Genomic DNA, 24,248 nt, shown 5'->3' with positions numbered 1-24,248 from the left:
GATATCTGGAAAAAGTGAATTTTGAAGAATAAATGGGTAATATACATACAAGTATGCTATGTGAGAACGTTTTTCTGACAAAAATTATTTAGTTCCTAAAAAATTAAATTTATTTGATCAATTTACAAACCCTAGCTAAGATCCTTCAGTGTCTAAAACGGAAACACTTTTTCAACATTTTACTCCTGATAGTTCCAAAGTAACTGAGTGAATAATATATATAGTATAGATAGAAGTAGGGATAGTAAATATATTTAGAAACATGATCCTGATCCGTCATGTTCCATAAAGACTCATACAGCATATAGTAGATATAAATTTTAATAATCCTAAAACTGTAATTTATTATTTTATTTGCGATTAAAACATAATGCTTAAAACACATAATTCACAATAATATAAAAACACAATTTAAAACTAAAACATACTGACAACGACCTCGACCGGGTCGAGGCGGAGAACGATGACAACAGCTAACATTTATTTTCTAACATATGTACTCTCTGGGGGGTTACGTGGAAATGGATAGGTTTGATATTTGCAGATCTTCCGAATTGAGGCGTATCATTTGCTGGTCCTCCGAATTGATGTGCACCAGCTGTTCACTGTCGAAATTCAGTAGATTGCTGATCGTTGGACCGTTATTCTCATTGTTGTCGGTGGCGTGATTGATGTTGTTGTTATCGTTTTGATTGTGGTTGTTGCTGGCGTTGCCATCCGGGGCAATATTGTTTTGCGTGTTGCCATATTGCTGCAACTGATGTTGCTGCTGCTGCTGTTGTTGCTGCTGATGCTGCATGATGGGTTGTTGGTGTTGCAGCTGATGTTGGTGCTGATATCAAATAATGTGCATAATTAGTAATGAAAACAAATGAATTGTAAACAATTGAAGACTTACCAAATTATTTGTGGTCAAGTTCCATTGCAAATTATTGGCGTTGCTGGTCGCATTGGCGCTTGTATTTAACAGATTGTGCATAGTGAAGGGGTTGTTGAGATTGCTTAAGTTGTTGCTGTTGTTGGCAGCAGGTACGGCGGCGGCAGCAGCTGCAGCCGCAGCGGCCACAGTCGCCGAGAACTTGCTGTCCCACGTTCCAGCCACATCAGCAAAGGGATTGGCCTGAAACTGTCCATGCTGCAGGGCCTGGTGCTGCTGCAGTTGTTGGTGCTGTGGCTGTTGTTGCTGTTGTTGTTGAAGGTGCTGCTGCTGCTGGTGTTGTTGCTGTTGCTGCTGCTGTACCAGCGCTTGCTGTATGAAGGGATTATAGCCGCCCACCTCCATGTTGGTTGGCCCTCCAGCTCCACCCCCACCTCCGGCATATTGTGGCTGCTGCGGGTGGTTCGGCGATATCATCTGTTGTGCATTCGGAGGTGCTGGTGCTGTACCAGCCGCTGCCATATTGTAGGGCGAGGGTGTACTATTCTGGTTGTAGTTACTCGACGGCGACAGCGGCTGTGGAGACGGCGTCAGCTCGGGTGGTGCACGATACAGACCAAAGGGCTGCGGTGAGGTATCTATGCAGGATATAGAATATTGAATTCTTGTCCACTCTAGGAACTGAAGTACTCACCTCTCGGTTCTGTTTTAATGGACGGTATGTTTGGCGCATTCCAACAATTCATGTTGGCTTGTCCTAGAAGTGCAGGATGTAAATAAAAAGCCAAAGTTAATAAAACAAACAAAATAAGCAATTCTAAAACACAATTAACATAAAAAGGCAGCCCTTATGAATAAAATTATGGTCAAATAAAAATTGCTAAATATGTTAAAACAATCTGGTGCTGTAAACATTCCAAAATGTAAAAACTGAAACATTTTGTAAAGCAATTAAAAGCTCGTCGAAAGGAAAAAATGTTTGTGGAGACTTTAAAAAACAAATCATGCAAAAAGCCAGATCTTATAAATAAAATGAATATGAAATAAAAATTTTTAAAATATGTTATAACAATATTTTCTAAATGTTCTTTCAAAGTTTTTTAAAAAGCGCAATATAAAATAAAAATCGTTCTAAAATGTAAAAACTTAAAAAACTGAAACATTTTGCAAAACAATTAAAAGCTCGCCGAAAGAAAAATTTTTTTTGGTGATTTAAAAAAACAAAACATGCAAAAATTCAAACCTCATAAATAAAATGAATGTGAAATAAAAGTTTTTAAAATATGATATAACGATATTTTGAAATTGTTCGTTCAAAGTTTATAAAAAAGCGCAATGTAAAATAAAAATCTGGTGCTGAAACCATTCTAAAATGTAAATACTGAATCATTTTGTAAAACAATTAAAAACTCGTCGAATAAAAAAAATTGTTTGATGATTTAAAAAAACAAAACATGCAAAATAAAAAAATGTAAAATAAACATTTTTAAAATATGTTTTAGCAATTGAAATTGAAATTGTTCTTTCAAAGTTTTTAAAAAGCGCAATGTAAAATAAAAATCTGGTACTGAAATCGTTTTAAAATGTAAAAACTGAAACATTTTGCAAATAATTAAAAGCTCGTTAAATAGTAAAAACTTTGGAAATTTTTGTTCGGAGATTTTAAAAATCAAAACATGCAATACGTGCTCAAAACTTACTTCAGTTCAGTGGAATTTGAAAGAAATTTAAAACTTATTTGTCTTTTTTCCAACTTTTATTATGCTATATTATAAAATATTCAAAAACTTTATGTTTACGTATTTTGTTTATATAAAAATATCAAATTGCATTCGGGTTTTTCTTTGTTTTCTGTTTTTAAAGATAAGCGACAATTACCAAATATTTCAAGTCCGTTTAGGACTGCACGAATATTGCTATATTTTAAAATTTTCTTTTATATTTGTATGTATATTTTGCCATATTTTTTCAAGTGTATTTGCATTTGCGTAATTTTATATATTTTGCTTTAGTTTCAGTAACTCTAATATTTTCTAATAGTCTATTTAATACATCATAATTAGTTAAGTCTTTGGTATGCAAAAAATGTATATTCATAGGTAGGATCAGTTTAGTTTATACTTAGTTATTTACTATTTGATGTCTTCAAGTGTTCGCGGCTGCTCAAAACATATGCAGCTCTTTAAAGACAAAACAAGTTTATAGACAATAGACGATGCCACAAGTACAATAGATCCAGCACCAAGCTGCCTTTTCCTAATATCATAAATATCTCGCTCCAAAATAACCAGCACTACCAAAAGCACAACCCTTTTGCCCCCTTTAAGGGCAACCGACAACAAAACAAAACATTAGACAGCAGGAATAGCAACATTAGATACAGTAGAAATCCGATGGTAGATTTGAGAGAGGGGGAGAGAGAGATAAGGTGAGAGAATGGACCAACACCACTTAGGGTAGTACGACTATCCCTTAGATGAGAATGCCATAAAAAAAAGCAAAAACAAACTTACTACCATCCTGATGATCATTTTGATGCTGCTGCTGTTGTTGTTGTTGTTTCTGTTGTTGCTGTAGCAACAAATGCATGGGATCGCCGCCAGTCTTTTGACGTTTCCGCCTCAAATGTGCTGGATCTATAAAAAAAAGTGTCAATGGGACATGTTGTTTTAATGCAAACTTCGATAGCCTGGCAAGGTAAATTGGTTTTTTGTCTCCTTCATATCACATTTGGTGATAGAAAGAAGCCATAAATGTTAGCTGAGCTATTAAATACAAAATGTGCGCGCATGCGCTTCAACAAATGAACAGCAATCCATCGAATGCTGCCTTAAAATGATTGCGTTGGTTCCGGGCGACAAATTTGCGTCATATTCGATTAATTCGTTACAATTCTCAATTCCTAATTGATACAATTTTCAACAAATACAAAATGGAGCTTGGACGTTACGAAATGAACGCCGTACTGCCAACTAGAGCGATGAGAATCTCTCGCACACACACACACAACACAATGCCTAACAATTGATTTATATAAACATTTTAAATACAAGTAGCCTTAGAGGCTAAGCAACAATCTAGAGTTTTGTCGGTCGTGTATGTTTGAGATCTTCGATCGTCTCTGCTGGCAGGTTTACAATTTTGGATGGCGCTTGAAAAACAATATTTAAGGCGCAACCCCTTATCCAATACAAATGGTGTCTAGGATTGATTTAAATTAATGTTCGTTTGCAGTTGTTGATGGTTTTGTTTCGTTCCAAATGTCGTGGTGCAACAACAACAACTGCGAGTCAGCAAACAAGCGCTAGAAAGCCTGGGAAAGTTCCAGGAAAATCCAGCCTAATTGTTGACATTGGCGGCCGCCAAGCGCTTAGCCACCTCGTCGGGCGTCAGTATTTCGCCGGCATCGACAGGAGCATAATAGGCGGACATTTCATCAAATTCGCTGGCCGTCGCCTGCGGCGGTATGCTCGTGTAAAGAGCAAAGTGTTCGGCCTCGGCGAAATCTAAATTCGGATCTAGCTTCACATTATACTGGCCCTCGATGGAGCTGACCAAATTGTGCAGACTCTGGCGATCCGCAATGGCCACCAGTTCCATGCCACCCTCGGAAATAGGTATTTCGGCCAGCTGCAGAGCCGAGGCCGTACGTCTGTCCAAGTTGCCGCTCAGCGTTACAGTACTGGAATTTGAATAGCCCTCATTTCCCTGGTGATGTGGCAAGCTATTTATGCTGTCGCCTTTCAGCGGTATGTGCACCACATCGGCGTTCAAATACGCCGATCTTTTCCCCGACACGCTGCTCACGCTTCGGCCGCAAGGCTTGCTTGTCTTGTTGGCCAGCTTCTTGCTGCCAGTCTTTACAGGACTCGATGTGGCTGCCTTCTCCGACTTGGCCGAACGCAACGATGAGCGCAATGAATCGTTCGCTTTGAAAGGCGCAATATTGGGTTCGCTTCGTGAATTGGGATTGTTGGTATTGGGGCTCAGTTTCGTGTTTGAACTGGAGCTTGTCAGGATCTCGTTCGATTGATTTAGGTCGGGCTTGCTCTTGCGTCGATTGAAGAGTTTGGTAAAGAAGCCGGGCTTCTTTTGCCTGGGCAGCGTATTGCTATCAGATGTGGGCTTGGGTGGCAGCCCTTTATTGGGCGCGATTTTCAGAGGCAGCTGATGGATGATGGGTGGAGGCAAGCGGTGTCTGCGCGGCTCCAAGGACTCACTACTGGCATTGTTTGCCTCAATTGAACGGTTTTCGGCGTTGCTATCCTGTTTGCGCAAGCGCTTCGGTGGCAAGGGCGGCACTTTCTCCTCCTCCGCTGCGGTGACATGCATGATGGGGGAGCTGACTGGCGGCCTGGCAGGTGGAGGTGGTCCCGACGCATGCTGTTGCAGCTGCTTCAGTTGCTGCTGCAATTCTGTTTTCCGTTGCTGCTGCTGCGGCTGCTGCTGCAGTTGTGGACTCTGTTGCAAATGCCGATCTTGCGTACTGATCTCTATGGGATCATAGTGCTGTGTATCTTCGGGCGCACACTGTGACATGGGCGGCGTGGGTGGCATTATGTCGTCCATTGGTATGAGAACTGGATTTTTAAAGGCAATTTGCAGACTCGTATAGGTTGCAGCATCATCGAAGCTATCCTCCATCTTCATGGGCGGGCGTGTGCTTTCGCATTTCTCTACACTCTGCAGCTCATTCTGTATGGTATTGTTATATGTATCGCGTCGTAGCGCATAATCCGTATAGATCTCATCCAATTCGGCCACCTGTTCGAGCAGTTCGTTGAGGGTTTTGTTCTCATCAGTGACTTGTGGCTCTGCCTGGGCCTCAATCCTTGCACTGCCAATATTCAAATCGGTAATGGGACTGCCCTCGTGTAACTCTTCCAACTCGTTCGATGCAATCCAGTCAGTTATTTTATCATTAGGAGTTAGCGGACGCGCATCCTGCAATACGAAGTCTAAGTTCTGCTGTTGCTGCTGCTGCTGCTGTTGTTGTTGTTGTTGTTGTTGCTGCTGCTGCTGCAATTCCTCAAGTTCGCGCACCTTTTCATCAATAATAGTATCAATTTCCTGCTCAGTGCGCAAACGTTCCGCTTCCTGAGCTTCAAATTGTTCGGCGACCCGATCGGTCACATCTGAACTCGGAACAGAATCTTGCATTATTTGCTGAACCTGTTCCTCTTCTTCTAAGTCTGCTGCTGCGATTGCGAATGCTTGCTCTGCAGTCTGCTCGGGTTGCTCCAAGGTAGGCGTATTTAGGTCGATAACCTCAATCGTTGGTGCCTCACGCTTCCTGGCGCAAGCATCCAACGACAAAATTTGCTGAAATATGTCTTCGTCCGGCTTTCGCTTGAGATGCCGATGAAGATTCCAAAACGTATGCCTACCTGAATCCAACGGCACATATTCGAAGGGTAAAGCCTCACTGGTGGCGCCATCCGATGGCCGACGCAGCTGTATGAATACCTAGAATCATAAATATGTATAATAGCTATGGCATTTGGATTGGATTGGATTCGATTTGTTTTGCGTTACCTTGGCAGGCTCTGTGATCTCGAGCGAGTGATAACGCGGCGTCTTAAATGTAATGGCAGTCTGCTTGTGCACATCCGTATGCTGAAAGTCTCCAAGAGCCTCCCAGACGCACTTGCCGTTCTTCTCCTCAAAAAACCGCACACTAATGTCCTCTTTGGCCACTTTTTCGCACAGCAGTATGATTTGTGTGTTGCCCAAAACGCTGGCGGAGCAACTGCACAGCCGACATATGACCAGATCAGACATAGCCTTCTTGTCGTAAATAGGCTCGGAGACGACTGGCGGCAAGGCTTGTGTGAAGCGTCCCTTCTCGCTCTCCATAAACACTTGAAAGCACAGGCGAACCGCATTCAAATCAATGCTCGAGGGCTGGAAACGGTGCGAGAACCCCGCTGTCAAGATCAAGAATAAGTTTATTTATTTATTTTTCAATTCTTAATCATAAATAATAAGTAATTGCTTCTGAAACATTATTATCTTTCGAGTTATATTATCAAAAGAGCAGTAATACTATATAAAACGTTTGTTCCAACGAAACGCCTAAACACAATTATTTCTCGTCAACTACTCTTTACAATCTAACCCCATGTTTGAATATGTTTTTTTAAGAAGGCTCCCAATTAAGTGTTTCCCCCGATTGGCACAATTATGTCGTAGTTTCCAAAAATGTATATTGTTTGATGGCTGTTGTAGCAACTCTTTGGAAGAATTTGTAATCTTAACAAAAATAATCTTTTAACTTCAATTTAAATGAAAATAAGAATACTGACTTGAGTATATTCCTAACTAATTATTTTAATTTAACATATATTGTTCATTTTTTTCAAGAGAATACAAATGGTTCACAGCTCTACATGAGGAGTCATCTGATCACAAAGTAGATTTATTAAGAGTTCAGTTCACCTCAAAAGGCTAGACATCACATCTATGTAGAATACAGAGGGGGGACTAGCAGATTCTATATAATGGATACATATCTTCATAGGTACAACATAATCTGAAGTTTCATAAAAATCTGTGCAGTTTACAATATACATAGCTGTCAAGGTAAGTATTGATGAGAAACATCAATTTCTTTCTCTTCTAAGATCTTATCTTAAGGCAGGGTAACCAGATTGAGGATAGAATCCATTTTAATTGAGGTATGCCCTACATTTCATTTTATTTCTGACAGTAATTATCATTTGTAAGTTATATCCCTGTTAATGCTTGAAAGCCTATATAAATAAAAACCTAACCAGATAAGCTTAGATTCAAAGTAGTACTTACTCTTAAATGGATCAACGCGTATATCCTCGCGCGCCTTTAGAGCCGCCTCTATGTCCTTTTTCTTCACACACTGTATGCCCAGATTACTAAATACGGCCCGCATAGTCTCGCTGTTTATCTCCAGTGTGCAAACGCCTTTCTTGCAGCCCTCCTTGCCCACGAGATTGTGTGGATGGGGACTAAATTAATAATAAGATAATAATAATAATAAAATTAGTTTTAAGACAAAGCTAATATTTCTGACAGTCACTTACCGATAAGGCGCGTCCTTCGTGACGCATGAGACAACAACAACAACGCGACCCTTGTAGCCGACAATTTCGATTGTTGGATAGGTTTTGTTTTCGGGTGTTGAGTTGACGCCTGGTATGGAACCCGCGGAGCGACCCTCGCATTCATAGCGAAAACGCAGGGCTTTACCAGCGGGCTGTTCTGTAATTTTTACATACGGTTTCTTTCTCACATTCTTGGCTGATTGAGTTTGTTGTTGTTGTTGTTGTTGCTGCTGCTGCTGCTGCTGTGTTTGTTGCAGCCCATTATAGTTTAGGCTTTGCTGCTGGTTAGTATCCATGGGCGCGGCAACGGGAGAAGGATTTGTGCCGCCAGCGGCAACATTATTCTGATTTTGAAACATTTCAAAACCACAATGTTAACTGTAAAATGGAGAGATAATCATTAGATGATTCAATTGAAACGAGTTCATATCTACATTTATGTTATTTATTTATTTATTTGTTGTATTAATTATATCTAGAACTCTTGGCAACCAATGACGCCTGCGATGCTGCTGATGACGACGATGAATGTGGGCACCAAAAATAATTCTTGAGTTGTTTCCGCGAAACGCCAAGAGAATATAGTCATGTTAAATGTACTGTCTGCTTAAATATCTACAGCTACACACACATACATACATACGAGGTCTGTTCAAAAGAAAAGGGGAATGTTGAATTTCGAGTCTAGGGATGGTTTTTTTGTTTGTTTTGTTGGTACACATATATTTATCATATGTTGGCATTATCAGCCAATTTGGATTATTAGTTTGTTCTTGACAACCGAAAACTAACGAAAGATTAGTCACGTTTTTGTGTGTTCTTTGATTTTTGACTTGTGAAAAAAATGAATCAAAGAATATGTATTAACAAAAATAACACCGTAATCATATCAACTCCCTGCGATTCTTCCCTATTCCCAAAACTGAAGAGACCAATGAAAGGAGAGCGTTTTGATACAATTATGAGATAAAGCGCATTTTATCTAAGGGGGACTGCTTTAAAGGGGCCAAAATGGATATTGATGAATACTTTTCAAAAAATGCGAAATTCACCTTTTTTTGGAACAGACCTTGTATACCGATATCTATATAAACACACGGAGCTGACAAGTAGCCAACATCTGTACGAATATATTCGTATATGACGCGCGTTTGATGTGTACACCGTGAAGCGTCCGCGAGGCAACTGAAAACTCTTTCATCCTCGCACGCTGATCTACGCAAAATCTAGGCAACTATAGTTTTGCAGTCCCAGACCAAACGCCCACCCGTCCAGCGTGGGCGTTTTGTATACAATACATATATGTATATACATATATAGACCACACATTATACACACATTAATTTTACATTAGGGGTCATTAAAAATGTTTCGCTAGCCGCTGCATCTGAACAATAGTGCTATACATACATAAATACATATAGTACTAGTATGCTTGCAATATGCAGCTGCTGGCCAAATGCTTAGTCTGGTTGAATCAAATCAAGTCAAGTCGAGTCGAGTCGAGTCGGCTCCGGACAGGGTGCGAGTACCAGCTTTTAAAAATAAAATTTTGCGTAACGCGTCCACGACATGGCCCGAAAACGACAAAAATGCTCCACGCGCAGTTTGTTCCAATAGCCACTCTATATAAATGTGTGCGTAGAGATATAGAGGTGCTTATATATATAGACTTTGCGGACTGGCCTCCCCGAAGCTTTTGACTTGCTTCCAAGTCAATTTTCGTTTTATCAATGATGGCGCATTGTCAAAGAAAATCAGCTTTATGTGACTGATGATGTGGTTGTGTTACGGGATGTTGGGGGGCTGCCATTATTGTAGTATTAGTTTGCATTTTCTATACTCGAAAGGTAGACAAGACAATGATCTCACAATTTTGTGTTTTTTTTTTTTTTGCAGCGTCTAGGCGTCTAGATTGTTTTGTGATTAATAGGAAATACTCATTAAATTGATGGAAAAGAAGTGCTTCAAAAAAGAGTATTTAAAAAGACAAAAAATATATCTACCAGTGATTGTATAATTTAAATCTATGTTGAAGGATTATAATTTGTCTTTTTTAAAACAAGAATTTGTTTTCTTTGTCCCGTTCTGAATTAGATGAAGTTTTACTAGGCCTGTTAAAAATTGTTACTGGACCATCGTTTCTACTGCATCTACAGTATAGATTCCACACAAGTATGTTTTCTCAATTCTATTAAAATTTGGTTTTCCTGCCCATGCCTACATAAAAAGCAACTAAAACATCAATTCAAGGTCATCACAAATACATCTAAAAAGTAAATCGTATCTTTAAATTTATTGTCCGAGTCACCGAGGCGTGCTGGAGGCTGATGTTTTTAAATAAACTACGATTCTCTTAGGTGAAAAGAACACTTTTTGAATATGACAATAATAAGCATTTTATTCTAAAATATAAGCGGAATAGAAATGTCTACAAGGCATCTATATAATCTTAATATATTTGAACAACTTTATAAAATAACAGCTATTATTCTACTACTATTTTTGAAAGGCCAGCAATCTTTATGAAATGCTGTATAGTTTCGAATATATGTACATATATGCATATATGTATGTGTGTATGTATAAATCATCTTTTAGAAACCTTTGGCGCTTAGCCTCCAAAATATTTTATTTATTTTCTCTACACATCCATACACCAAAGGTGCCTGTCATTTCAAATTTGACTCAACAGCTGTGTATAACATTTATTTATAAAATGGCCAACAAATACAGATGAAATAAAACTAAATAAACAATAAATTACAATTTCACACATTGTGTACTAAATGCATTTATCAAACAATAAAACTGAGCATTAACATTAATTTCGTTTTCAAAACCATGCACGTAATATTTATATTACGTCATTGTTTTTTGCATTAAAAATATGCAACAATAAAATATTGGTCGATTGCCAGTATTTGCAAAATACACATATTTACTACTTAATATATGTATGTTTACTGTATTTATTATTTAATGTGTGTATTCAGTAATAAGTGCAACTACGTGGCTCTGAGTACGCTTACCGATCAATCGAAATTTTACAGATCCTCTACACTGAAGTGGAAAAGTATACAAACGAACTGAAACTGTCTTTTCCTTGCTTTCAATTTACTCTCTTTTATTTCTTTTATCGTCACTGACTCTGTTAGTTTAATTTGTTTTGGCGTCTGTTGCACAAAGGCTCATCATTAATCTCTGGCCAACAACAAAAATTTATTCACAAAATGTTGGGCCACTTTTCAGTTTTGACCGGTTCGCACGGGTCCGGAAAAATGAGCGTGAAAACTTGTCGCTATATATCTGAGTATATACAGCTATATATGTATGTTGATATGTGTTTGTATTTTGGCACAATATACAAATACTTTGCGATTTTCTTCAAATTTTTCTTATGTCCGGCGCACGTCTTGAGTTCTTGCCCAGCGGCTGAACACTGATCCGAGCGAACTGTTCGAAAATATTTCTCATATGCGAGCCTAAAAAGTTTTCGAACGAACTCGGCGAATACTGAAGAAAGCTTTCTGCTATTTTTATTCTTACTTTTTTACACACTTTTCATTTATTTTATAAATATGTACTACATATCTACATATGTGCATTTATTACTCGTGTTCTGCGAAACGCTTTCCATATTTTGGGTTTGTCTTGGGATTCGATTTGTCATTGCCTACAGTTGCAAATGGCCCATTTTGTTTATAATGCAGTAGATCTGAATGATATACCTATATATATATATATATATATATATATATATATATATATATATATATATATATATATATATATATATATATATATGCACATAAATACACGTATAAAGGCGTGTGGTTGGCTTCACGAAAACTTTTTCAACGGGTATAACAACAATTGCTGGTGTCAACAAACTTTGCTGCACTGCCAAATCTTGTAAAAAATTATTGTATACCCTTAATATAGTGTACAATATTTTATAGTTTAGTAATTAAAAGATAACCATAAACTTAAGTTGAAAGAATAACTTCTATATTAATATATTCAAGGTTAGAAAAATTGCTATATTTACGATTTAACTATCCTATTCTTCTGGAATATAAACAGACAGGGCATATCAATTTCACATGTTAAATAAACATTAAGTTCATACAAATTCCTATATGGTCTATATATGTGGAGTCCAGATTATCAAAGAACTTTGATAACGAACAAATGTTTTTCAATTAAAACATAAATAAATATGCTTGTAATTATGAATTGAAATATTTTTGGTCAGAAATGAAATTCCACGAAAACTAATTCGAAATGTTGTCGAAGAAATTATTTGATGTTTTTAAAAAGGAATAACTATAATTATAAATAAGAAATTAACTTTGGTCAGAAATGAAATTCGAAGAAAATTATTCGCAATGTCATCGACAAAATCATTTAAAAAATGAATAACTATAGTTTTAAATATTAATTGAAATAATTAAACAGAAACGAACTTCCAAGAAAACTAATTCGCAATGCCATCGACAAAATCATTTCATAATAAGACATAAAATATAGCGAAACTGCCCTTGAAGACCTTATCTGAGAGCAGATGCAAAAAGACTTATTTGCCGAAAAAATTGTTGTAAAAGCGCCAACAATTCACAAACAGAAGGTAGTTTGCGTTCAGTTAGCTTTCAATTAGCAGATCGTTCAAGTTGAAATATTTATTTATATAGTATATGCATTTCCGTTATAGAGCCGTGGCTCCTGTCAGTGTCTCTCTTCTGGCCGTTGAACGAAAGGGTATGTGGCGCCAAGAATAATGTATACCACCGACTCTTATATTCAGTATAGCACACAACATACCCATACATATAGTCAGTACTATATAATAATAACAGGCACATTATAAAAGTTATAAGAAGAATACATATTTTTGCGCATATGCAAATTTTTGTGTCTTGTCAGAAGCAAACAAATTTCCAAGAAAGTAGTGAGTCATGTTGAAAATCGCCAGATATATAGAACATACAAGTATAATAGCTCTCGATATTGTGTATATTCGTATAATATTGAAATGCTAGGAATGCGTTCGTGTGGCGCAGAAAAACAAGAATGTATCATTCACAAAGAGCGTGTCTTCGGCATTGAATGAACGAATCATAAATAAATGACTTAGGTCAGTAGCCAGAATCGAAAAAGAGCTATGGGCCAAATGGCCATTTATAGTATGAAGTGCTGGACTTAATTAATTTTTGCATGTGCAGAGAGCATGACTATGACGCTTTCGATGTCATTATATGGCCATCGATTATGTTTTCACATGTGACCAATAAAACGCTCGTCGCGAGCGTAACACATGCTCCAGATAAGCTACCGCACAGTCTGAAAGATATGGCATAGGGACTGATGGATGTGCACGAATATATAAAAATAGACTAATCAGTGATGAACGAAAAGCAGATCGACTATCGTCTATACGAAAATCGACAAAAACAAATGTCCAACTGATAAACTGACTCATAAAAGCGCAAAAAGAGTAACAACAATGTGACATTGAATTGATTAATAAAATAAACTCATGTTCTTATCTGAAGTATTGGCTTTTTAGTATGTATGCTAAGGTAAAATTATTGACTGGCGCCTAGTTTTTTTCCTTTCCAGCCATCATATGAATAATTTGCAAACTTTACAATACATATGCTAATTTTACAAGTACAACAACAGACAAATTTTGGCGCCAGCAGCTCAAATTAAGATTAAGATCATCAAAGTGGCAGCGCATTCCTATACATAGAACACGTTTAAACGAGTTTGATGAGCATAGCGAACGAGAAAGCTGTTCGCAATACTTAACGATCATTGGTGTTAGGCAATTTACGTTCCAAATAGAACATTAAAGTGTTTAAACAACTGATAAACCCCTAGCTAACCGAGTTGTTTCAAAGTAAGTTAATCCGAGAATTCGATAAATTCAGATTCTTATCCGAAATTTGTTATTTACCCGTTGTTATAACATATCTCCTGGGCTACTAGTCTTGTCCGTCGTTAGAGTGGTTCGTATAATACCCTGTACCCAAAGGATGAAAGGATATACTAGCTTTGTGCGAATGAATGTAACACATAGAAGGAGGTGTGGCAGACCCCACAAAGTATATATATTATTGATCAGTATTACAAGACGAGTCCATATAGCCATGTCCGTCTGTCCGGCCATATAAACTACAGTATCTCAGAAAATATAAGAGTCTAGCTTTAAACAAACTTGGTATCCAGATTCGTCTAAGACCGACAAAGTATAAGTTTGAGTTTGTTTTTCGATGTCGTTTTTCATAACTTCCGTAACTCTGTGATTATTAATTAATTAAAATTAATTAAAGTTCAATATTATTTAAAAAAAAATTGTTTTCTTATTTGTAGGAATGGGTAAAGGGTATTTTACTCTACAGTAGCGTTCTCTCTTGGTTTATAATTGTTTCTTTTATGACCATTTACGAAATAAAATATTTTGGTAATTTCCCATTTTCGCGGAATAAACAAATATTTCGTATGCCAAGTTCTTATTTTGCAAAGTGTTTGTGTTCTTCTGAACCAAGAACCGGACTACCAATAAAATTTTAAATAAATTTCAAGAATGCGACTTGTCAAGAATGACGAACTGAAGCCCAATACTCTAGCTGGCTGAGCACATTTTGTAAGTTACGAAATTAAAAACTTATATGTACTATATTATCTAAGCAATTTGTTAATGAAAGAAAAGGCACTATAGTTGATGTTTAAACAGTGCTATCGGCTTTTAAATGTTAGCCTAGTAGATCGATAAGTACACGTAAATCGAACTCCAATATACACGGTTCCCGCCTCTCAATTGAAATAAGCTTTATGTCAACTTCTGATTGAAGCATTATAATAACAGAGTCGTTTAGCTTTTAAGTTTTTAAGTATACTCTTCCACCCTTTGTGCAAGAGGTATGTATAAAACAAGATAGAACGCTACAGTCGAGCAAGCCCGACAGTAAAATAGCCTGTACTCTCCACAAAAAAGAAAAATTAAACAAAAAAATAAAAAAAAAAAAATTAAATTATTAAAAAAATGAATGAATTAATTAATTAATAAAATTAAATTAGAATACATGTTTATGTTCAGTTTTAACAGCATACATTTACATCACGTACCTATGCGTGTTTATATGCGTGTATGTATGCAGCACAAAGTTGAACCAAAGCAGCTGCCGACAGAGCTGCAGGCAGCGCATGAGCAGCGATTTTACTTATGGCTATAACTTTCTTCAGAATTGACCTATCATGATGAAATTTGGTACACGGACACATTAGTACTAACTGGATGTACCTACCAAAAATTGATTTCAAAATTCCGAGAATTACGGAAGTTATAAGAAAAAACACGAATTGCGGGGGAGTGGGGGGGTGCATCGAAAAAAAACTCAAACTCGTACTTTCTCGGTCTTAGGAGAATATGGAAACCAAGTTTGGTTTTTCTAGCTCTTATACTTTCTGAGATCCTTGCGTTCATACGAACAGACAGACGGACGGACGGACAAGGCTATATCCACTCGGCTTCTCATCCTGATCAAGAATATATATACTTTGTGGGGTCTGCCACGCCTCCTTCTGTGTGTTACATACATGCGCACAAAACTAGTATAGCCTTTCACCCTTTGGGTACAGGCTATAAAAATGAACTCAACGCTTTAAATTTTGTGGATATTAATTCAATAAAAATTAACAACTTCATATTACGATCATCAGAATATCGATTTTGCGTTTCAATGCTCATTTTTTCAAAAAGTATTCTTCACTTCTCAGAGTACATGCGTAAAAATAATACAAAGCTGTTAATTTCTTTATACTTGTATTATATATTTTTGAACAGCCGGTAGGGTACTTCTTCAACTGCTGATTTATTTGAAAATATTTGCAGCTTTGCATTTTTGTAAAATATAAAATAGAAACTAATAAAATAAAAAAAAAAAGTTATCTTTTCTTGGTAGTGCAATCTTAATGATGTTTTAATGTTTCTTTACAAATCGCTCCGATATAAATACATTTGTTGAGTAAGTTTATTTCACAGAACTACATAATGGCATTGGCCCTTACTGTCTTTCTAAACAATATTGACATAGTCGCGTTTCTAACATGCAAATGAAGTACAACTTGGATTTGCACAATCCAGTCAGCATTAACTAACTTGATGACTTGCTAATTTTGATTTTTGCTTTGCACACACACACACACGCACACACATGCACAAACACTTAATGAGTCAGCAGCAGGTTTTGTAAGGCAAGTGCAATAATTGAGTTGCGGCCAGTTGCTTAAAAGCATCATAGTTACCTGTACTTTACAGCTACTAAGGGGCAGTTAAGGAAGTGTCATATTTTAAATCAATTAAAATATTTTGGCGCAAAACACACTGACGCACTCTTATTATTGATTAAAGTTAATAAAGTAAGCTAATATAAATGTATCATTTCGAAAAACACGCATAACTTTCTAATCGCTGTTTCCATAATTTAATTTATTAAATATTCTATTCTTCAAAACACATCTAGCACTTGCACTCAAAAGTATAGTATGTACAGAAAACAAATATTGCGTATACGAGTATATCCAGCGTAAACGTAAATACCCGCCAGCACTACCGCAAACCTTTCAAGTCGATCTTAGAATGAAACACAATAGGAAATTCTCCAACGTTTTCGACTGCCGCTGCCAATGCCGCTGCCGGCTTACGATGCCGACGCCGACGTCGGACTGTCTAAGCAAATGCAAGTGCGCCGAAAGCTTTCATCGCACCCCACACCCCACTCCATCCCCCATCCATCCCCACACCATCGCTCCACTCCATCTCATATATTTTGAATGCGCGCGCACTGACGCGAGCAGCGCTGCCATGTGTACAGGTGTTTCAGCTTTCATATTGTTTTCATTCGCATTTGGATTATTTAATAGGTACTACACACTTATATATTGTACACGCATTTGGGGGCACTTCGTTGCCTGTTGGGGTCACAATATGCGCGCCAAAACTCAGAGCTTTGGACAGGCGACAAGTTACACTGCAAAAAATCTGGCTGTCAGATGCTTTCTTCTACTATTCGTACTCTGCAGAAGAAACTAATACCCTTTGGATATAAAACTGGAAAATAATTGTTGGCAAAGCTTTGTTAGATTAGTAAGCCAAAACATACACATACAAACATATACTATGTGTAGTATATCCATTTGGAAGAGACCTTAAAGTAGTCAATTTCTTTCCGGAAGATTTTATATCAGAATATTCTATTACAACTATAAAATTATTAGATGGTGGAATTTTATAACGACATCGATATCTTTAAAAATATCAGAACAGGGAGAGGGCAGCATCTCCGACACCATAAGTATACACATACATACATATATTCTTATTCAGCATGACAAGAGAAATTGATATAGCCATATCCAAATACTGGTCTGACTGAATGAAATCAAATTTCATCCAAATCGGTCAATTCTAAGAAAAGTTATTAAATAAACAATAGCACTACAATACTACGCCCACAAATGCAGGTGCGGCTTCGCACTTCTTCTTTTTGCTTCTGCTATGGACGCATATAATTTAGCTCATATAGTTGTACATACACAAAATCTACTTTTTGAGACACACAGTTCAATGTTAATATAAAATCGTTGTTCTATTTAGACGCAGCATGACCCAAAGAAGGAATGTCATGAAGAGGAAAGAAAAATGTCAGATTGAAGACAAATTTATTAGAAATATTAACAGGAGTTGGAAGAAACAGGAAAAATATCGTTTTCCATTTTCTTCACCACAAAGATATTTTTAGATATAAAGCTGAGAGATATTGTCAAGGAATTCTATGAAGAACAATAACATTCAACCTTATCGTGTTTATAGCACAATAGCTTTGTTAAGCAAGCAAGTTAAGGGCAAATCCACCCATGAAAAGTTGTCATGCACATAAAGTTATTTGTTTATTTATTTTTTTATCCATAACTCACTCGTCGATGCGGTTTCTTCACTTCTCGTACTATCCTTTGTTGCGATAAACAAAAGTATTCCCACTACATACGAGTATGTAAATGCATATGTTAGTACTATGTATGTACATAAGTAATTGCGTAGTTGTCAATTGTAATGTTTTGATTGCCTTTGTTGAAAAAAGCATACAAATAACTGAAGTGTGTTAATGCAAATACATAATCGAAATACTGATCGCATAAATGAACATTTATAAAAGTGAACAAATATTTTTCTATACCAACAATTATGAAGATTGAAGTCAATTGGAAGAACAATTATTCATTTATTTGTACCCTTCACTAAAAGTTCAAGTTGGAGCATCCAGAATGACAAATGGTTTACACACATTTTATTTATAATTAGTATAACCTATATGATCAGCATAAGGAGACAAGATCAAATACTGCCTTAACGTCCACAACTTCTAACCCAATTTTTACATTTTTTAACGGACACAGAGCCCGACCATATCAAATCACTAGGTATATTATATATCTGACATATGTAAGTATAAACGATGTGATATCGAAAGAGGGTTTGTTGATAAATATTTTATAACCTAATTGGATATTGAGAGTGTTGCTGTCATACCTGATAAGGGTCTCGAAAGCTTACAACGGACGACCAATTCCAGACAAGAACAAATTATTTTCTTATGATAAATTAGATAATTTGTATAATGTTTGAGTTAACCATGAAGGGATATAATTTGTATTGTAAGGCGCAATAAGGGAAATTGTTACGTGGTTCGTTTTTTATATTTTTGTGCTATATGTAAGCCAATCGGAATTGAAACCACAAATTTGAGCCACATCTGGTAGCAATATTTAATTATAAGAATCAAGGATTATCACATAAGTGCACAAGGCAAGGGTCAACACGATAATCTACCATCATTACAAATTTTGAAAGCAATTCAGTTAATTTATATTTACTATTAACTTAATTGTTACATTTAGTTTGCACACTAATGAACTAAATCTGTATTAAGTGAACTGCTTTATTTTCTTTCGATTTTGTACAAAATGAAAGTAAAGCCACAGAATTACTTTGCTTGACAAATAATCAAATTATCATGTGAAAAGAAAATCTGAATAATATAAATTTAATCAATTGTTCATTTACTTTAATCGTTTTTAGATTGAATAGGTGTTTTGCCAAAAAAAATGTAATTATTCTTAACTTACCTTTACAATTATCCAACTGGAGTGAAAATTGTTATGCATTGATCTTTGAGCTGCGGCTCTTGGCGTTGCTTAGCGTTTAAAATACACTTTGAAATTTTATGTTACAAATTATTTGTTAAGCTCTGAAATATGTAAATATCTCATCTAGGAAAATACATTTTTATAAGATTTAAAACAATTGAGACACAACGCTGTAGCACACTCTTCCATTTCCAAGTAAAACTGTGCCGTTATGTAAATTAATCGAGTGCGCTTCAATATATTTTATTTATGTATAACAAAATGTGTGCTCGGCATGAAAATTCCTTTTAATTTGAATATTGAGTTTTTAAAACACATTTGAAAAGACACAAATACACAAATCTGCACACATACAGGCAATACGTAAGTATGTATAGTATGTATGTATTACAGAAACCGGTTCGCTATTTATCTTTTTATATAAAAATATTTGTTCTCTTATTGAATTTTTGCGCGTAAAACGGCAAGAACAAATGACGAGGCATGGTGCGATAATAGCAAAGTTTGCAATAGCAACAACAACGACAACAAATGGCGTATAGAGAAGGGAAAAATAGAATACATATGCACATACTTTATCTACATGCAAAAGGTAAAAATGTATGTATGTATGTACTCGTATGTATATAAAGATAGATATACATATGAAACTAATGAAATGGTAAGAAATCGAATTTTTCGCTGTACGCGCGCCGTGCCTGAGCCGCCCGCCAAGCTCGTCCAATCGAAAGCGAGAGCGCGAGCAGCACGGAGCATGCGAATGAAGCTTTTCTCATGACGTCTTCTATAGTTTGTATGGGGAATTCCGGGCTTTATGCTCTTATGCGATCATCACAGGGCGGCTATTTTGTTATTTTGTTATTTGGCCGACAAGACAGTTGCGGGCACGTTCACACTACTACTATATGTACGAGTATACATACATATGTACATACATATGTATTCTGTTGCTTTTCAATTTCGTTTAGCTTCCACTTTTCTATTGCACTTTAAAAACGGGTGATCTTTTTGGTTGCCCAAGGCACGCGCACACGCATACTCCAATAAGCAAAAGCTTTGCCAATTGCGACATGCCGTAATCTTATCACACAGTAAGAGTTTCGATTTTAATACATATTATCAATTCGTGAAGTGTTATAAAGTTTTGTTTTTATGCGACGTTGTATTTGTTTTTGTTGCGCGACCACTGTTAAGAAATAAAACAGACTAGGGGCAGTGAAACTTTTTTCGTTGTTGCGTTGTCGCAACGGCAACAGCAATAGCAATAACAACAACACCAATCACATACACTTTTATGCACCTTTTTTTTTGGTGTTATTTCATTTCTTCACATCATTTTACTTTTATTCACATTTTTTGCTACACTTGGCATGCACAAGTTTTTAAACTCGCCTATGTGCCTTAAGTGCGCTCGCGCCGAACCTACCAAGAGAGCGAAAATAGGTGAGAAAGCTTAATGCGCAATCGCGATCGCGCACAAACGGTAATGTAATACCTACAGAAAGAGACGCGCCTGATAAACCGATCACGACGCCAGCGAATTGAAGACTAAACGAACTGGCCTGACGCCATTAACCAGTGTCAGAGAGCTTTATGCTCTGGCAAGGGAGTTGGAACCACAACTACAGCTACAACAACAACAAAATAGCGAAAACAGAAACAAAAAGCAAAGATCAAAGTTAAGTTCGAAACGAAAATAACAAGACAGCAAGTGCAGCTCCACACGCTCTCAAAAGGCCCCAACGAAGAGCACGCCACACCGCACACCAGACAAGTATAGCCAGTAAATACATACAAATACATATGTATGCACATATACTCGTATATGCATACGTCACAACAGCCTGAGCTGAGTCACGTCGGCGCAGACAAAAGAAACAACTGCACAGTGATCTGGACTGAGACATTAACATCAGCTTTTAAACGCCAAGGCCAAGACATGAGGAGGATTCCTGCAATTGATTTCGTTGCTAAAAATGATTTAGTTTTCCATAATTACAGAAATTAAACTTTGTACTAAATTCCCTTAAATGAATTAATTCTTAGAGAAGCTTTCAGAGAAACAATTGTATTCCAGTGCTACGCGCAAAACTGCAGCTCCGGACTCGCTCTTCCAGCTCAAAACCTTTCAAACAAAAAATTTAGAAAAAGCCTTTTGCTGTTATAGATTACGAACAAGCTATAGTATATCTAATAAAGCAAACATTGATAGATCGCTACAAATTTTATAAACATTGCCCAAAAGAAATGTTATACTCACTTTTAAAAGTACGCTGATGTCCTTATCAAATTTATTAATTATCTGTCACAAAATTCACATTTACAAAATCTTAGATCACCGGATAAGAGATTGGAAATATTTAGAATTATTTTCCTACTTCATTCCTCATTTTCCTCATTCGTTGTATCTTTCACGCAACTGGTCATTTCATAATAATTGCACATTTTAATTTATTCAATTTAAACATACCTTTTTAAATTTTCAATTTGTTTTTGTTATTTGAATGTTGGCAAACCACTGTAAACTGGCTTTATCGGGCTCAGTTGGAGCTTGCTTTGCAAACAACTTTTACGCAACGTCTTGTGGAAAAGTTTTCTCGCAGTGTGCTTGTTGCCAATGACTCATGTTGCCGCTCAGCGAAAGCTTTTGCCGCTATGGCGAGGCTTTTATGAATGAAAATGAAAATTTTGCGCCTACCGCCCACAGACCACTTACAAATACATAATAAACTGTAAGACTGCCCCCACCAAATGGGCTGTGTATTGGCGACTGATTCAGCCAGCAATTCCTGGAAAAGGATATCATCAAGCGTCGGTATTTGTTGTGGCATTAATTTTCATGTTGGCAGTAGACACCATGGCATGACCGTGACTCATCCAAGCACGGACACGTACCCGTACATGTGTAACTATATGAAAATGGTTTTCACTTTTATCTCGAACTTTGACATTCAGGATGCGGAATTCCAAGGAATTGAAAGTGAAACCACCGGCTGCTGTTGCTGATTCATTCAGTGAATTGTTGCAAAGGGGCTCAAGTCGCACTGGGACCTTTAGGATGTGTGCTGAGTGTAGCTAAGCATAATATAAGCAATGGTTGAAAATTCCCATCAAACTTTTTAATTTAAACAAATGAAAGCGTTTACCATATTGTAAGGGTTTTTTTTTTTTCAAAACATAGCGACAATCGAAACTGTAACAGTGTTTTTAAGAATAAATTCCGTCCGCTGACATTTCTGAGAATTCGGATTTGGGGATAAGGGCCCATACAAACAACAGAAACATAAAAATGTGAGGCGAACATAGTATTGAAAGCCGCAAAGTCCGCTATCAATCATATCGCAAAAGAACCATAAAGACTAACTTACAAATGTCAACGTGCTATGGCATGCAACAAGCGAAATATGCCCAAATTTCCCCACAAACACAACAAATCGCTACAGAAAGCTGAGCTAAGCACCAAATAAATAGAAATTATGTCAGTGGTGTATGCCGCATTGAAATTTCACAACAAATATGACCTTCTCCCTTTCTCCATATTTGTCCAACTCCTGAAAACCAAATAACTATTCAAAATGTTTCGATAGCACGAATTAGACGCCCCAGGACCAACAACTATACACGAGTATTAAGCAAGTGCCTCCACAATGGGCTTGGAACTGACAGGCCGACATCGACCAAACAATTTAGAAGCAGTAATCGGACCCAAACCCTGTGAAAGAACAAAAGTGTGCGACCAATAGCGAAACGTGTGTCGGTCAAATCACGCGACTTCATGGCAACCTCAACTCACTGATTCTTTTAACGCCCCTTTACAACTATGTACTTACATATATACATAGCTACCCTCCATTGTGTTTTTTGTTGTTGCACCTTTCCCTCTTTTAGTTTACAATGGGCTCGATAGGCAAAAACTTTTGTGCAAAAGCCAAAACTTTGTTTGTATACTTTACCGGTAGTTTGATTGCGATTCTCTGCGAGCCAAGGAATTTATGTATTTTAGCTTACATATCAAAGGTAGATGTTAGCACCATTAACAAAGACATACACATCTTCCAATATTTTTCTTTATACATATGTTTTGAAATCATTTCTGAGCTCATATTGCTTAAAACATAAACACATTTGTTCAATTTACTAAAAATATTTAAAATAAATGGAGGGACTCTTAAGAAAATATTCATAGCTTATATATTTTTTTTATATTTTTAGCAATTACACGATTGAAAATTGACTTATTACGATAATACTTGGCCCTGGGCGATATTTATAGAAAATAAATAAAATCAAATTAATGTTTTTCTTTTATTTATTTCCTTCAATTATACTGTTATTATTTATCACAACTTCAATAAAAACTAACCGAAGAGAACAATTAAACCATAAGCTTGCTGTTCAGTCTTATGTTAGTATTTAGCATTATATATACATATATAACTTTCGGAAAGGTCGATCGTAAGTGATCTCCTTAGCCTCGCTCTATAATCGATCCTAGTCGCCCCATGTACATGTACTGTACAACCTGCTCGTTGTACCAGTTATCAAGCAAACTGTTTTGACTTGCAGGATTCGGATTTTTCCTAGGTGGTATTTCACAACAATTCCGTACAGACGTTGCAAGCCATTTTGGCAGGAAGGAGCAATGTAGGACCCCCATAGGATGCCATTGTTCTTGAGTAAGTGATTTTGCTGGTTAGGAGCCATCTCTATTAAGGCTTTTGTTTCAGTTTGCACTAGCAGAGGTTTCAGGTTTTTGTAGTTTATTTTGTCATGGGATTCTGTCCCACTGTGCGGCGTTCAGTTGTCAGTATTGCCCATTATTGGTACGCATGCAATTTGTTACTTGAGCCGCGTCGACCTTGGCCGATTCCTGGTATTTCTTGTGTAATAGCGTGCACAGTGCCTTGAGATTATACCATGGCATAAGTATGTGGGCCAAAACAGACGATTTAATTACCCTCTTTATCATAACGTCGTTAAATCGAGTGCTCCTTGCTTACGAGATCAATATGATTGTTCTTAAATGACGACAGATGCGACACTCTGTAGTACATTAAATTTTGTGTAGAAATTCAGAT

General features: G+C 36.8%; 1 protein-coding gene across 3 annotated transcripts; it reads right to left on the bottom strand.

The window, feature by feature from the left end:
• Nucleotides 1–318: 318 nt before the first annotated feature.
• Nucleotides 319–19,397, bottom strand: LOC115630806 (embryonic polarity protein dorsal). Of its 3 annotated transcripts, XM_030527470.1 has the most exons (9): nucleotides 19,150–19,272; nucleotides 7,936–8,334; nucleotides 7,682–7,860; nucleotides 6,413–6,804; nucleotides 6,265–6,343; nucleotides 3,391–3,513; nucleotides 1,572–1,634; nucleotides 899–1,515; nucleotides 319–832 (listed from the first exon to the last, which is right to left on the bottom strand). In XM_030527470.1, exons 2-9 carry the CDS (start codon nucleotides 8,313–8,315, stop codon nucleotides 512–514), a joined length of 2,154 nt encoding a protein of 717 aa, XP_030383330.1. In that variant the 5' UTR covers nucleotides 8,316–8,334; nucleotides 19,150–19,272; the 3' UTR covers nucleotides 319–511. The 3 variants fall into 3 exon arrangements, with proteins under 3 accessions (XP_030383330.1, XP_030383328.1, XP_030383329.1); XM_030527468.1 differs by lacking the exons at nucleotides 319–832; nucleotides 899–1,515; nucleotides 1,572–1,634 and having other exon boundaries at nucleotides 3,469–6,343; nucleotides 19,150–19,397; XM_030527469.1 differs by lacking the exons at nucleotides 319–832; nucleotides 899–1,515; nucleotides 1,572–1,634; nucleotides 19,150–19,272 and adding an exon at nucleotides 10,989–11,369 and having other exon boundaries at nucleotides 3,469–6,343.
• Between the last annotated feature and the right edge of the window lie 4,851 nt (nucleotides 19,398–24,248).

This window comes from Scaptodrosophila lebanonensis, unplaced genomic scaffold (genome assembly GCF_003285725.1).
Source record: "Scaptodrosophila lebanonensis strain 11010-0011.00,11010-0021.00 unplaced genomic scaffold, SlebRS2 tig00001410-arrow-pilon, whole genome shotgun sequence".
Lineage (NCBI taxonomy): Eukaryota > Metazoa > Arthropoda > Insecta > Diptera > Drosophilidae > Scaptodrosophila > Scaptodrosophila lebanonensis.
The sequence above is the reverse complement of the archived record's forward strand: the minus strand, read 5'-3'. Positions and strand labels throughout refer to the sequence as shown.